Here is a 16,710-nt window from a genome sequence, read left to right as displayed (position 1 = left end):
GGTCGGAGCGTCCTATATTTCTGTAAATTTGGCGCTCTCCTCCTCGCTCCTTTTCACGCAGTGCAGCATTTGCGGCTTCTGCTCTGTGCTGAGTGAAAAATTGGTAAATCTGCCCGAGTCTCCCGCATAACTCTCCATTTGTTCTCGCACCCGCCACTTTATTCTTTGATGCGTCGATCGTATACACTCTACGTCGAGGTATAGGTTACCTTCACCCTGCTGTCACCTGCCTCCCACCAGAAGCTCAACGCGTTTGAATCCCTGAGGATCGAGCAATCCACATTTCTAAGTTATTTTAAAAGAATGTACCACCGTTGTGTATTGGCAACACACAAATGGTTCGATACTAGAAATCAGCACGATAACAGTATAAAAATACAAACAACTATTTGTAGTTGGTGGTGTGGAGAGCTGCAGTTTGTACATTCTATATGAGTATGTTCAAAGATCAGAACACGCCGAGTCCTGAAGTGAGTTTTGGCTCCTTCCGTTACTATGGAAACTGTAAACAATACGATCATGAATGGAGCGTGACACCGGAGAGCTTTGCTAGGCGCGGGCTAGATCGTATGTTCGAGGCGTCGAGAGCAGTGCAGATCTATAGTCCACCACCGTCAGCTATTGAGATCGAAGACACGTTTTCAGGTCACCGAGGCGCTACACCGCTTCGAAATGGAAAGAGCTATCTGTCCACAACTCTCCCTTCCGGGATGGAGAGTAGAACAGAAGTACTCCAACAAAGTCCTGGTTGGAAACTGGTTGGAAGAAAGACACGCGGTAAGCTCCCTGATATGTATTTGCTAATATTAACAGTCCCCATTTATTTGGGGCACACGCTTCGCACAGAGTAGCCAACCGACCCGTTTTCTGTGGGCTTGTCCCGCGTTTGAGTGGCCTGTCCACAGTATAACCAAGGATTTTTGGGGCCCTTAACAATATATATATTTTAACGCCGCAGTTCTGAACAAATTAGATTTTTATTACAGATATCCTAATTCAATTCTGCAATGTGCCAAAAAAATTGAATTTTAATTAAACTTTCAGAAATTGGGTTACAGAAAACAGCTGAAATATGTCTTGCTCTGGGGCCCCAAAAATCTTTGTTTCACTGGAGAGAGAGAGATAGAGCTAGGCAGAATGAGAGGGATTGAGATAGAGAAATAGAGACAATACTGGGAGAAATCTAAATTCCTGTGGGGGCCTTAAGTAATTACTCACCTTGCCATGCCTTAAAATGTATTTTTCTGTCCCACAACCCACTCTGAGCAGTATTGGACCCCAAATGTCCCGCTTTTTGCCACTCACAAGCAAATTAAAAGAAATTTTAATTATGAAAACTCTAACTGGCCACATGGAATCTTGCACAACTTGGCAGTGTGTTGACTTTGTCTTTCAGTCCTAAATGACATGCAAATGAGGTGCCTGTTTGTGACTCAGGCCCCGTTCTAGGAATTTTCATCTGGATGGACCAAGGGATCCTTCAGGTGGGCCAATGCAGGCCCAATTTTTGTCAATTCTGTAGGTAGCCTACAAACCCAAGATTTTCATTATGTCTTCCTCCAAACAGGCATACAGTGCTTCTAGAGAGTTATTTGAGAGTAAGAGCTGATGTCTATACTCCTGGGCCCAACTCATAATTTCCAACAGGCTAGGCTTTAGCACCAGCACCAGGATTCCAAGCAGAGTGTAATAGTAGTTCATGGTAAAGGAAGTTCCTGTTACAACACCTAAGCCATGACATTTTGCATTAGAAGACTGGCACTGAAAGCTTGATTCACGTTTGAGCCTGAAGCCGGGCTCTGGTTTAACTTTAGGTCCTGTTGTACTTCGAGGCCATCATGAGCCAAGCTTTCATGTACCTTCTGCATGCCACCCTCAATCTACCCATGATGTGGCATTGAGGCAAGATCTTCCAAATTTGGAACTGAACAAGCTAGGTTCGAGTCTCGCCGTTTTCACAACATCTTGTGATTCTGGACAAATCTCCAGTGCCTAAAAGAAATGAATTTGCCCTTTTATAATGTAACTGGTGTTCATGTAAAGCACTTCAATATTTCCAGGCCGAGTTCACACTATATAAAAACAGCAAACAACTGCACAAAGTGGTAAAAGCAAAGCATTCACGTGAAAAAGAGAAACAAATAGATAGGCACTTAGTGACTGATTTCTACAAAAGTGAACAAATAAAACCTGGATAAACTGAAGTTTCCTCACTTAAATTGTGTGAGCTTGGGCAAATATTTTATTTCACCAAAACTCATTTTTCATCAAATTTGCGCATGAAAGCACATTCAAATACACGAATCAGAAAACGAACTATACAAAAACCTATTGTGTTTGATTTGGTAGATTAATGTTGCTCTATAATAAACTGGGCCACCCGGAAAGTCCACATCACAACTGTCTTGCATCTTGGTTCACTAATGGCATTGTTACCAGTGTGTGGACGGGGTAGGAATGACTGTAAGCGTACTTTTATTAAGTACTTCTCAGGGCAGCGCTATATTGTGACATTTATGTCAAAGCTTTCCTATGTTAAAGAAATAAAAAAAAATGTATTTTTAAGAGACTGTATAATATTGTACATGATGTTTGTTGTATGCTTCACATAGCAAACATTTTCAGGGCTGAACCTGTGCATGGGCTCTAAGGGCCAAGCCAGAGCCTTAGCTCGGCTCTCCCTGTTAATTTGTTTTCTCACCCACCTCTACCCCCAAAACACACCACTCAATTTCAGTTTTAAAGACAGTGGAAAAAACATTTCAACGTTCCGACGTTGAAATTGAGGAAGCACTTGGGTGCCTTCTCCATGGACTCTTCTGCAGTGACTGTGTGGGCCAAAGGCCATGTTTGGGTGGGCCTGGTGTGAAAAAGAGGATCGTAGGCATCAGGATTACTCACTTCTTCTTTATTGGAGTAATAGGTACTTTACAGAGACACCGACCACAACAGCAACCTCCACCCTCATCCTTCAGCAACCGTCTCTCTCTGTCCCTTACATTCTCTCCAAGCATCCATTCCACACATTCCACACGTGCACACACAAACACGCGCTAACACACACACGAGACATACCATGCGCACAACACTACATATGCAACCAATACCACACCTGGCCCAACAGGCCCCCCTGCTAGAACCGGGCCTGTTGTGACTGGGAGGACAAAGATGCAGCACAAGTGGGTCCTGCCCAAAGTTACTTTAGGAGGTGGTCCCTTTAAAGATGGCCCCTTTAAAAAAGCTAATACACAATGTGGACACCTACAGTGACAAGGCCTAGCCTCAAACTATGCCTTTGTATAGCCTGTTTCAAAGTGCTAATGTATTGTCCGATAAATGGACAGAGGCATAGGGACAGTATACTTGCCCAAGATCAAACAGTTTGTTAAAGTAGGAGACACCACACTCCAGCAGAGTAGTAGTTGGTCAAAGGCTACAAATGTACCATCATATTATGTTTCAGAGAATAGAATAAGAGACTGGGTATTGTACCACTTCTCTAGGTAACAGCCAGTCCATTTTTCTAACCGCACACTTACCTTTCCCAAAAAGTAAGTGAAGTGATGGCCAACAGCACACACAAGTTGGCCAAATCAGGAGACTGGGATGGAAAAACATATATCCTAGTTCCCCACTTTGAGACTAGCCGATCAGACCACCACTGGTATGCAGCGATTCTGAAAGCAAGGCCAAGCAACTTTCCTTCAACCCTTCCGAAAGAAATGCCAGAATGTTGTGGGCCTGCCCAGATTACAATACAGGCTTATATTCACTAAGACTCGAATTCCTAGTTATCAAGAGTGACATAGCACAGAAAAGATGGAGCGCACCACCTCCCCCACACTGGCGAGATCGTATAGGAGTATTGTCAATTGTGATCAGCAGAGAAAACTGTTTATAACATGTTTGGATGTATGAAGAAATATCAGAGAATGTCTGGTTCATGATATTAGGGACCAGGCCTCAATGGGCAGGGTTGAGGAAAGTAAACTTGCCCAAATTTCAATTACACATCTTCAACCTAGAGACTCTGATGAGGAGACTGCGGGAGAAGGGAGGGACTAAGATGCAGCAAACTTGATTTATTTCATAATACATACCACACCTTGTCTGATTGTATGCATAATACCTGTATTGTTCAAAATACTAATTGTCAGTGACTCATAATTTGAGATGTCATCAGCGATGTCAGGAATGATGTCACTGATCATGTCATGAGTGATGTAATTTGTGAAGTCATAAGCAATGCATTGTGGGGGTGTAAGTTATGGTAGCTCTGGTAACTATAACTGATGAATTTCACTGGTTTCGTGTGTGAGAAATCTGAACCTATCTATACCATCCCTGTAACCTTTGGCCTTTTCTGTGATTTTTAAGGTTTTTTTCATTCTATTTCTTAACTCTAACCTGTAACCTTTTTTTTTTTTAAACTTTATTTTTCAATTTTTGTTGGAAAATACAAGATAACCCCCCCCTCCCCCAAGGCATCGTTAAAAACATTTGTACACAGATCTACAGACATCATTATGGCACATTTTGGAGTATGACAACATCTGAAAGCACACAAGGCTATGCAGTGAAGCGGTGGAACCAGCAGATTACATGTGACGTTGTGAGGAAAACAGGCCAGGCTCAGCTCCATGTACAGTTCAAGGAACCCCCTCAGTTGGCCCCTCCCCTTTCCCCCTCAGAGTCGTGCTCAGAGAACAACTCTCCACTTGTCCCTTCAGAGTCACTGGGTGACGAGTACCCCTCTGTCGCCAGCCCTGTCATGCACATGGCTCGCCACGCCAGCAAATCCTCCTGCAATTTCTCATCCCTCCTAGTGTGTTGCATGTGTGTTTCTTCTGCGAGTGTCCAGTCCCTCACATCCCTGAGCGATGCATCTACGTCTGGGGCCCGCTGTCCCATCCATGTAATGGTGACCCTGTGCCTAGCCAGCACTAGCATCAATTGCAGTAACTTGTAAGAAAGCTTCCGTTTCCTTGGCCTCGGGCCAATGCCAACAGGCAATGCACAGGTGTGAGCTCGATTCGGAGGCCTGTGGTAGCCTTCACCCGGGCCACAACCACTGACAAAAACTCCCCACTAATGGACATTCCAGGCCAGATGCAAAAAACCCTGCCTCCACTGCGCTGCATCTGGGGCACTTGTCCCTGCCGCTCTCCTAGAATCGGCTGATCGACTTCGGGGTAAGGTAGGTGTGGTGCAAGAAGTTGAAGTGAATAAGTTTAAAGCGCGCATTACAGGAGACCCGCTGCGTGAGGGCCTCTATACGCGTCCTCTGACTCTGGTCTAGAGGCACTCCCAGATCTGCCTCCCAGGCCGTCCATGCCGGCGGCACCGGAGGAGCAGAATCCCACTTCATAGCTGTATACAGCAAAGTTATCAATCTACGTCCTCTGCCGCAGGACAGTATGATATGTAAGGTATGGGTCATGGGAGGAATCTCCGGGCACTGCGGCCAGACCAAGTACACTATAGAACGCAGCCCTTGGTAATGTAAGTATTGTCCGCCACTAAGGCCAAACGACTCCACTGCCTGCTCATAGGTCACAAAGCTCTCTGAGGGATATAGGTCTGTCAGGACCTCACAGCCCCCATTTCTCCACTTTCGGAAGGACATCTGGTGATCTATCTCTACTATAGGGGCCAGTATTCAGAGCAGCAGATCTCTGTGGGAGGGGGCCGACCAAAGAACCCTTTCTATAAAACGTTGCCATACGCCCGCTGTGTATCTGATCACATAAGGTAGCTCGGCGTCAGCTACGGCCCCTCGCATCAGTGCCAGCTGAAGCTCCTGCACTGTTGCGCAAGTAACCGCGTCTCCCACACATCCACGTCCGCGAACCATCTGGCCCCCTGAAGAATCTGTGCTGCGTAATAATAAAGATCAAAGCGCGGGGCCTCCAGTCCCCCCTCCTCAAAGGAGCCCACAAGGGTGCGGACGGCTACTCTGCTTCGCCGACCCGCCCAGAGCAGGGATGTAAGCAGCGTGTTGAGGGTCCGAAAGATCCTAGGCGGAAGCGGGCACAACGTATTCTAAAGGACATACAGTGTCCTTGGCAGCATCACCATCTTGTATATGGCCAGTCGCCCCATTAGGGACAGTGGGAGAGTGTTCCAGAAGGACACAGAGCGCTGGAGAGATGTAATTACCCGATCTATGTTACGGGCAAGGGACTGCTCCACTGACGAGGCCACATGAATACCCAGATATCGGAAACTGGTTTGCTCCCAACAGAGCCCCAGCTCTGGCAATTCCTCCTGGGGAACCACCTCAAATCCAGAGAGTGGGAAAATTAGGGACTTACTCCGGTTAATCCGCAATCCTGACACCTCACCAAAGCAGTCCAGGTGTTGCAGTAACCTCGGGAGAGCCTCCCTCGGGGATGTTAGGTAAAACAAGGTGTCATCCGCATACAGCGACAGTATGTTGCACTTGTCACCCACCTGAATGCCCCATTGGCTCATCTCAGTCCGTAGCATGACGGCAAAGGGCTCAATTGCGAGGCCAAAAAGTAGTGGCGAGAGGGGGCACCCCTGTCTCGTCCCCCGTTCCAGCTGCCACTCCTCCGATCTCGCGGATCCCAAACACACCCTGGCCCGAGGAGAGCTATATAGGATACAAATCCAACTGACCTCCTGCAAGTAGCCCCAATCAACAGTATTGAAAGCCTTGGCTAGGTCTATAGAGACCAAGACTGTCTGCTCGTCCCTTTCTCTCACCTCATGTTGGATATGATTCAACCGTCTTAAATTCATGGCCGTGTTCCGCCAGGCAATAAAACCACATTGATCCTGATGGAGCAAGTGCTCCATGTGGGGTGCCAGCCGTGAGGCCAATAGCTTGGTCAGAACTTTGCCGTCAGAGTTTATCATGGTTATCGGCCGATATGACGAGGGGTCATGCTTGTCCCCCCCCCCCTGGTTTCAGGATCATGCATATTATAGAAAACTGTTATAAATAAATAAATAAATAAATATTTCCCCATGGAACAAAAAACAGGAGCGAAACCCATCAACCACGTTGGGATTGGGGTGAGAAGTACTATAAACAACAGATATCCCAACTGGTATCATTCATAGGCAAATATTAGGGATATGCAAGCCTCATTATCCACAAGGAAAAACAAGGAGCCTCTATTTAGTTATAGTATGCGCTCTTGGCCTCATTTATAGAAACAATTGAGGAAAATTGGGAAGGAAAGCAAGGTGGATAATACAGTTATAACAGCACTGTAGTACATAAATGAAAATAATTGGATCAACCCAAGTGGCACAAGGTGCTCGTGGTTTGTGAGTGAAAACCAAGGTAGCAGCTCTGGTGACAGAGAGACGCACACCAGCCTGCCTATCGCGTTCCTCCGCTGCCATTGGTTCCACAGCGGTCTACTCTTGCATTCGCACTGTCTTCAACCCATCCTTGTTCTGAAGATGATCCTGATTTCTATGGATCGAAACGCCATTGACACACCAGCGCAATCATAGGCGCTTCCTCACAAAGTGGTTCATGAACAATGAAAAAAAATTGTGATATAACTGAACCTACTGAATTATTCAGAACCACACTGTGATAACCATTCACTGTATATCTCTCTACACCAGTCACGTTGCGGCGTTCACGCTGCTCACACTGTCACCACCAGAGCTGTTACCTTGGTTTTTGGTGTGAGTAGTTTTGAGGGTGTGTGAGTGGTTGTATGGGGAAAACGTTGTGTGATATATATATATATATATATATATATATATATATATATATATATATATATATATATATATATATATACACCAGTTATAGTTATCTCAGGTAACTCGTACTCATGCCTTAAAGTAACTATAATGTGTGCACAAGCCATGCACAGTATTGTCTACAGTGATGGCATTGCAGCTGTGATTAGAGATGATCTAACTGTAGTCAGTGAATATGTCATGATTGATGTAATGAGCGAGGGGAAAAGGAGCGCAGGGTTTGGAGGCTGTAGCTGCCGGGGGCAGCCACGGTCAGTGCAGGTAAGAGCAGTGGGGCAGGGTTGGGGAGATTTGACAGACGACCACAACGAAAATGAATTATTAATTTTCCCCTCATCATCGTTTGACAAAATACCCCCAACTGGCTCCACTGTTGTGTAGTTTCTACAAATCTATATAGGATCTGTGACTTTTAGACAACATAAAATAAGGGATTGGTGTGCAGACTGATTGCTGATACCCCCAAAGGATATGTTAGTCTGTAGACCAGCTGGCTCACAGTGCCACTATAAGCCCGTCAATCTTACCAAGGAGCGAATACTTTCTGGCAACTATCAAACATGACAGCCCTGACCCCTCAGGGATCGTGGAAAAAGTACAGTATGCTTCACCTAGTCACTCGTGCTCACTCGGTCTCAGAGAGATATACAGAATAAACTGAGGAGATATTTTCAATAAGCATTTATTGAACCAACGTCATTTTAGTATAAAATATGTGTGCTGCAACAACTATTAAACAGAACAAATATATATGGTTAGAAGCACCAGTAGAGTAAATAAAAGGTAGAATTCCACCATGGTGCTAAAACAATGAATATATGCAGGCATAGAGATACATGGCAGAATTCATGAGTGCTCCTAATGGTTCAAGCAATTAGAATGGAACTAGGGCTGATTTCTTGGAGTGTACAATCTCAAATGGCCCTAGCAAGATTCTGGAAGCGCCAAGACCCAGGAGTGACACCTAAGGTCTCACAATGGTGTGGAGAGGAAATCCAGACAAGCAATCTTGGCTGGGCAAAGGAGGTGAGAAAGACTCTCCAGAAAGTTTCAGGGCGTCTTAAATTGAGATCTATCCATAACACCCTGATAGGCGACTTTACAAAGAAAGCACTTAGGGAACAAGGCCAGTCGCTCTCAAGGGCACAGGACCTGAATTACATGCAGGAGAAAAAGTCGGTCCAGTGGTTAAAGGTCTCATGGGTAAATGAAGGCTGGTTCCCTTATCTGGAAACATTGCCTAACCAAGGGTTACAACATGAAATATTAAGGACCCGGGTTGGGATCAACCCCTGGAAGATAGACGGGAAATTAAAATCTGTACTGATTGGCCCAGAAGGTAATTGTAAGTGTGGGCGTGGTATAAGAAATGATATGTTGCACATTTTGCTTGATTGCACATTTGTACAGGATTTAAGGAAATTGTTTTTACGTCCTATATTCCTATCACATTAGACATTTACACCTGCCCATGCGATATGCTTACTAACAGATATGCATTCGCTAGAAATCGCAATTGCATTGGGTAAATTCCTGAAGGCCGTAAAAGATTTTGGAAGGGAGATATCGAAGGATGGGCACTGATTTTAAGTTCTTTTAAGCCTTTTATAAAGTTTAAATCTGTCTTTTTATTCTTCCAGATATGTGAAAACTTTGGTAAAATTTGGGTTTAATGAATTGTGTATCAGGAGGTGTTACCCTCTTTTAACCTTCTCTTTTTTCTTTTTAACAAATATGAATTTGAACTACTTATGACATAGGAATATTTTGTCTGCTCGTACTTTGTCCGATTCTGTTTGCATTTTGTTTGTATTGTTTAAAAGACTATGGTCTAAATAAACAAGTTTCTCTCTCTCTCTCAGAGTGCTCCTAGGAAGTAAATCCTAACTAAATGTACCTAAGTGTACCTACCATGTATGTAAGTGTATAGCCAAGAATCACCCTAGGAAAGAGCCAACCTACCTGATGGGAGAGAATGAAGGACTCTGTTTTGGTCTCGAGTTGGACACCTCGCAAGGGATGTCAGACTGCTGCATGCTGGAGTGTCTGCAGGCATGGACTTCAGCATTTCGTGTCAGCAAAGCTTTTCTCCTCTGATTTGCCTGAAAGGTACCCTTAGGGGTTCTACCTAGATGTGCCATGGTACTGTGGGCCTGTCGGCCAAGAATGATGATAGTGATGTCTTTTGTACAGTTATTACGCAGAAGATGGAAATCCTGCTGTGATAATAGGAATCCTCATGCATTATAAATGATGCTAGATTTCAAAGAAAACCACACAACATTTATTTTGGCACCTAACTGGGTAAAAGGTCAGCATCAGAGCCATTATGTAGAGCAAGGTAGGACAAATGTAGATAAAAAGTTGTGCAACTACCTAGGCCAATATTGGGGTACATTGGGGGTCATAACATCTACTCCTCATCCTAATGGACAACATAATTAACAAATGCTAAAATATGCCTGTTTAGAATCTTGAAAGATATAGATAAAATATGAGTATAAAAACATCTAAAAACATGGTATGTGTTAAAAACAATGCACAAGTTAGAAAAGCTCTATAAGTCCTCTAAATAGTCAATTTACTATTAGACCAACTGATCACGCCAAAATCCATAGTGCTCAGTAAGAGCAATAGAGAAAAATTAAAACAAAAATTATGTTCTCGAATTCTAATTTGGGTTGTTTTGGAAACAGTAGGGCTTGCCGGCACGGCTCACGGGTGATGGGCAGGAGGTGGCTCACGGGCTGCTTAAAAAAAACCCATTAAAATAAAACGTACTTTGCCTCCGCTGCATGTGTCCAACTCCAGGTCGGAATAGGAAGCAGGAAGCCTGGCTCCCACCCCTAAGCCAAAGTTTAAGCCAATCACAAAGCTCCAATGGAGCTTGTGATTGGTCTGAGCGCTCAGCCAGGGGCTGTAGGGGTGGGCATGTTCTCCATGCAGGCTGTAATGCAGCCTGCATGGAGAACAGAGGAGTGTGCATGACTGTTGTGGGCAGCCTGAGAGGCCTGACAAAACAGTCATTGCACACAGGAGTGTCTACCACTCCTCTCCTGCAGCTCTGCCCACCCCCTCATGCACTGCCAAAGCAGGAGGAAGAAATAAAATGATAATGACATTCCGTTATTATCATTTTATTTTTTCCTTTAATTTCTGCTCCTGCAACCAAGTTCACATGCTGTACTGCAGAGCGTTCTGGGAGCTAGTGTCCATTCAGGAGCAGGAAAAAGATAGTCACTACACCTATCCAGAGGAGTAGGCAAAGTAGACGGATTGCAATTCAGAGCTGTACCAGGGAGAAACAAAGTAAGTCTTTTTAAGCCAAAAGTAACGATCATATAATTTCTTTTTGGGGAACAGAAGCTGGCTGTGACTCAGGTTCACTTGGATCCAGAGAAAAGGCAGCAAATTTATAAAGTAGCCAGATGCAGTTCAATCTATCTGTGGTAGCTCAGCAGGTTTTGTTGAACTTGCAGATCACTCGTTTCGAGACATATTCACATAAATGTCAGTATGATGCCAAATTGAGAAGTGTGTTTTATTTGTATTTTGTTGCTGTTCAATTTCTATAGCAAACAAGGTGATGTGGAGTGCAAAAAAACGATGGATTTGGGCCCGGATCTTTGGACTGGGGTGAGTGTGTGACATTGATCCACATTCGGTCCATCACCTGTTGTGTTTGCATATTCCCCCCTAAGTGCGCTGGGGATGCCCAGACGTGGGTCCCAGGCACTCCACACCACTGGAGTCAAGCTAGCCGGGCTGATGAGAGGTGCTACCTCGAATTTGGTCCGGTCCTCGGATGCTTGATTCCGTTCTGGGAAGGACATGGCTTTTGTAGTTCGGACTGGACTGTTCCCATGGGGCACAGGGTCAGAGCTGATTTGCATATCGCCATTGTCTAACCCAGGGTGGTGTGGAGTGCAAAAAAACGATGGATTTGGGCCCAGATCTTTGGACTGGGGTGAGTGTGTGACATTGATCCACATTCGGTCCATCACCTGTTGTGTTTGCATATTCCGCCCTAAGTGCGCTGGGGATTCCCAGACGTGGGTCCCAGGCACTCCACACCACTGGAGTCAAGCTAGCCGGGCTGATGAGAGGTGTTACCTCGAAACCGGTCCGGTCCTCGGATGCTTGATTCCGTTCTGGGAAGGACATGGCTTTTGTAGTTCGGACTGGACTGTTCCCATGGGGCACAGGGTCAGAGCTGATTTGCATATCGCCATTGTCTAACCCAGGGTGGTGTGGAGTGCAAAAAAACGATGGATTTGGGCCCAGATCTTTGGACTGGGGTGAGTGTGTGACATTGATCCACATTCGGTCCATCACCTGTTGTGTTTGCATATTCCGCCCTAAGTGCGCTGGGGATGCCCAGACGTGGGTCCCAGGCACTCCACACCACTGGAGTCAAGCTAGCCGGGCTGATGAGAGGTGTTACCTCGAAACCGGTCCGGTCCTCGGATGCTTGATTCCGTTCTGGGAAGGACATGGCTTTTGTAGTTCGGACTGGACTGTTCCCATGGGGCACAGGGTCAGAGCTGATTTGTATATCGCCATTGTCTTACCCAGGGTGGTGTGGAGTGCAAAAAAACAATGGATTTGGGCCCAGATCTTTGGACTGGGGTGAGTGTGTGACATTGATCCACATTCGGTCCATCACCTGTTGTGTGTTCAATTTCTATAGGCACAAGATCCTTTCTATTGTTGGTAACTCTATTACTTCGTATAGTAGAATCTTCAAACGTTATTAGTTTTTCTGTCTAAACCGCCTGTATGGTAGCGAGAGGAGATCAGCAGCTACCCAGGAGCCCACGCAGCCTGCTCTTAAGTATTGGCCACATAGTGTGGTTTGATCAAATCAATGGAGACGAATCTCTTTTCTTTCTTGCCGGCAAGAGGCGGAATAAGTACTGTTCTTGTTCCTTCGACAGCCAGGACTGGTACAGGTGTTCTGTAGGATGGCCCAAATTCTTTTTTGTCCACAATCGTTTCTCTGACTAGGTCCTCAATCTTTGGCACCCAGGCAGGTGTTGCTGGAACAGCTCTCACTTCCCCAGAGGCAATGCGTTTTACTTGGACGTTGCTTTGCAAGGTTCGGAATTCATTTGAGTTCCGGTAAAACAGTAAAACGTTCATTGATGTCAAATGCTTTTTCATCCACCATTGTGCTGCCACAATTGAGGTCGGGTACCCACCTTCTTGTCCCAAACAGGACCTCATATGGATTACGGCCACCTAGGGAACTTCTTGGTATGTTATTAAGTGCCCTCTGTACCCCATATAGGTGATTGACCCAACTGCCACCCGAAGCTAATGCCCTTGTGTAATATCGCACCTTCCACCGGGCAGGATTTCCAATATGGTACCCAGGCTGAGGCACAAGGAGAATGAGGGTAGCGGTCCAGAGACAGCATGGGATGTGACGCAGTCATGTCAAAAGACATCAACCAGTGGAGGAGCAGGCGGAGAGCCGGGAACAAAGGAGGTAGAGAAGAACGCCGAACCGAGTGCTGGAGCGACCATCAAAGAGAACCAGCGGACGGACAACATAACGGGATGAGAGACGCCTTCCCTCAAGGAGACAGGAGGAGTGCCCGAAGATCAGCGGGAAGACGTAGAGCAACAGGAAACAGCGGAGCGATGAGGGATTCCGCCTAGATACAATGCCAGTCAGTCAAACTGAGCCGGAGAGGAAGAGGAAGGTGAGACTTCCTCTGCCACGACACTGGAGTGCCGTGGCTTACCGCAAGTACTGTTCCATAATTTCTTCACATTTGGCAGGTGGCGGTTGTGGCACAGATAGCTTTACACTACATGCTGTCATTCCAACCCCACTTTCACGCTAATTGCACTACCCCTACCCTGGGTGAGGGCGACGGTGCCCATATCTCCTGTTTCTAACAAGCAAACATGATTATTGTTTGTTTTATCCTGAGGGATGCACACAGACCCCTCCCTTTCTGATGAGACTCAAAAAGGAAGCTGAGACAACCCCAGCACAGAACCAAGACCTCCTGGCAGGAGAGAGGGCCGCTCCAAATGTGCAGTGAATGAACTGCCACTATTGAGACCCTGTCTACCCTTAGTTGTTACCTGTTTATAACCTCCCCAAACCTAACCCCTGTACTCTTCTCCTTCTGATAATTAAAAAGACGGTAACACCCCGTTTCTACCAGGGCATCCTGTATGACCATGTGACCACACCTTGCAGTTAAGGATTGCCTTAAGTCCTGGTTTTTACTCTCCACCAATCGAATTTCCCTATGGATGATACAGAGTGGAGTACCATAAAATCACACCCAAACTTCCCATAGTATCTTTGTAAGCCCGAGAGCTGAACGCTGGGTCATGGTCAGAATGTAATGTGCCAATTGGGTATGTCCCTATGAAGACCCGCAAATCCTTTATAACAGTTCGAGCACCAGCTGAGCGCTGAGGCTAAAGCCACAGGAATCCAGAGCATGAATCCACTGCCACCAAGATGTACTTGTAAACCCTTCAGGTTGTAAGGAGCCACAGTGGTCCAAATAGACACATGCAAGAGGTCTGTCGGATATCAGTAATGATGTCTGTGGCGGATGTGCTACGGTGAGACAGATGTTTCACTTGAGGACAAAGCCCTTGGTCTGCTTGGTAAGACCTGGCCACCAATAATGTTGTTTCAATAATGAAACTGTCGCATTAATACCTGCGTGAGCTAAACTCAGACCCTCGTGTGCAGCTAATATTAAACCTAGCGATCCATGTTTGATATTACTCTGTTCCCCACTCCTGGAATTTAAGCATATGGAATATTTTTTCATCTTATTTACTCGAGCTGAAAACCTTTGTGCAAGGCTGAGCAGTTATTACGCCTAGCGATGACAGCTACCATTATCTGTCCATCTATCCTTGTGCTAGTATGAGTGATTACAGCAACAGCAGCAGTTCTCACTGTTGCCTTGGTTGCTTCATCAGCCAATGAATTCCCTTCAATGTGCAAGCCAACACGTTGATGACTCAGTGTATAAATCACGTGAGCCTACGGCAAGCCTTTTTTGAGCTCTGCCGCTTGTTCTCAAAACTACTTGTGCTTTATTGTGCATCCTTTTGAATCTCTGAACCCATTCTGGCCCCAATAGTGAAGATATTTGTTGTATGACTTGACACAGTAAAATAAATTGCACACAATAGTGTGGGGAATTCCAGATCCGTATTTTTTAGTGCCAGTATTAGGGCTTTTAGCTCTGCCAGCTGTGCTGTGCAATTCTTGAAAAGTCTTAAAAAGATTTTACTTTTTCAGCGTAATCCAAAATGTATGTTCTGCCAAAATCTAGGGGCATATTCACAAGAACGTGTGATAACCATTGCAAAATTAGTTATATGCAACTGTTCACATCGCAGTGCATCGCGGGAAAATAACGCTGTGTTAAAGTTGTATTCTCAGCAGGGCGGTACCATGCGATAGGCTCACGATAACGTGTCAAATGACCGTGTTAAAATCAATGCGGTGCCACAGAAATGTGAAACACAAACGCAAAAAAATTTGCCATGAGGCCAATCACGATTCAAAAATCAGCAAAAACCAGTGACAGGCCTGCAATTCCCATGCGTCAAGCAGGAAAAGACACCTTAAAAGCAGAACAAAAACAAAGGGAAAAAAATAAACTGTGTAACACCATGGATGCACCCGGACCGAGTGCAGAGGTCAAGGCAAACCCCACAAACCCCACAGACCACCAGCAAGGAACCTCAGGTCGGGGAAAGCCAAGGAGAAGAGGAAGAGAAAGATGGGGTGCAGTCTACAAGAAAACCGGATCAGTGTCACAGAGGTGACAGAACACTACCATCCACTGAACTTCAGTTTGATAAACGTGAATGCAGTTGGAGTGTCAAGGAGGTCAATGGAGGAGGTCAAGAGCTGCTGGCATGAAGTGAAAAGCCAAACCAAGCACAAACCCACTGCCAACAGGAAGGCAGCAATGGCGACTGGAGGTGGGAGTCCTGTGCCACTGGAGGAGCCGGAGGAAATGGTGGCCACAGTCATCAGAGTGGAGACGGTGCAAGGAGTTGGGAGTCCGGACACAGCTCGATAGGACCTAACACAACATGAACAGGGTGAGTAACAACCAGGGACTGGGGAGATGGGCACAAAGGCACACATGCACAACGATGTGTAGCATACTGCTCAGCCACAATGACCCTGGATCATGTCCCTGATCCCCGCGTCGCATTGCAGCACACATACAAACACCAAGTAGGCCCCATCCACCATGTGCCCAAAGGGGTCCCACCCCACACATCATCAATTCCACAACCAACACATGCACACGTGCAAAAACCTGCTACAATGCGTATTTGTGAGCCACACTGACAATGCAAGTGACACTACCTGATGATCAGCATGGATGCAGTACAATCATCATGACATTGTGCACGCCACAAAACTGAGGTGGCTGAGTGCGGACCACATCCGGAAAGGAGCAGGTCACACTCTGACACATCCACGTGCACAAACAACCCCTGACATCAACAAGACATCTGCAGACAAACAATGCACAAGAGTACAATAACCATCCGAGAGCACAAATGACCCAAGTCGCCAACATCTCAGCACCATAACTGCACAAAAGTCAAAGGCACACTGCCTCAAAGGGATACAGGGCAGCAAAATCACAGCTGCAGGGGCGACTCTCCCACAATGCAGCACACACACATGGCAATACCAGCACATCCACATTGACGACAATGTGGTACAAAGTACAACACTTACACTGCAGAACAGAGGACACAACTGTGTCCGCTCATGCGTAGAAACTGGCCAATCACATCTGACATAGCAGGAAACTTCGAGATGAAAATGTAATTGTACAACCTCACATCTAAGTCATGTAGTCCGAATGTCCACTGTCCCACATCAAATAGTCAGCTCCTCCCAAACAGCCCCAATGTACATTGTCATACAGTCTGCAT

At 45.9% G+C, this 16,710-nt stretch overlaps 1 protein-coding gene across 1 annotated transcript in view; it reads left to right on the top strand.

The window, feature by feature from the left end:
* The first annotated feature begins 504 nt into the window (after window positions 1–504).
* CFAP107 (cilia and flagella associated protein 107) overlaps window positions 505–16,710 on the top strand; it is a 222,268-nt gene continuing 206,062 nt past the window's right edge. Inside the window, exon 1 of the mRNA XM_086921890.1 lies at window positions 505–777. Within this exon, the coding sequence (XP_086778016.1) occupies window positions 673–777 (105 nt within the window). The 5' untranslated portion in view covers window positions 505–672. The remainder of the gene's footprint in view (window positions 778–16,710) is intronic.

The sequence above is a fragment of the Lissotriton vulgaris genome, chromosome 5 (assembly GCF_964263255.1).
Source record: "Lissotriton vulgaris chromosome 5, aLisVul1.2, whole genome shotgun sequence".
Lineage (NCBI taxonomy): Eukaryota > Metazoa > Chordata > Amphibia > Caudata > Salamandridae > Lissotriton > Lissotriton vulgaris.
Note: the sequence above shows the minus strand (reverse complement) of the source record. Positions and strands in the feature narration are given on the sequence as shown.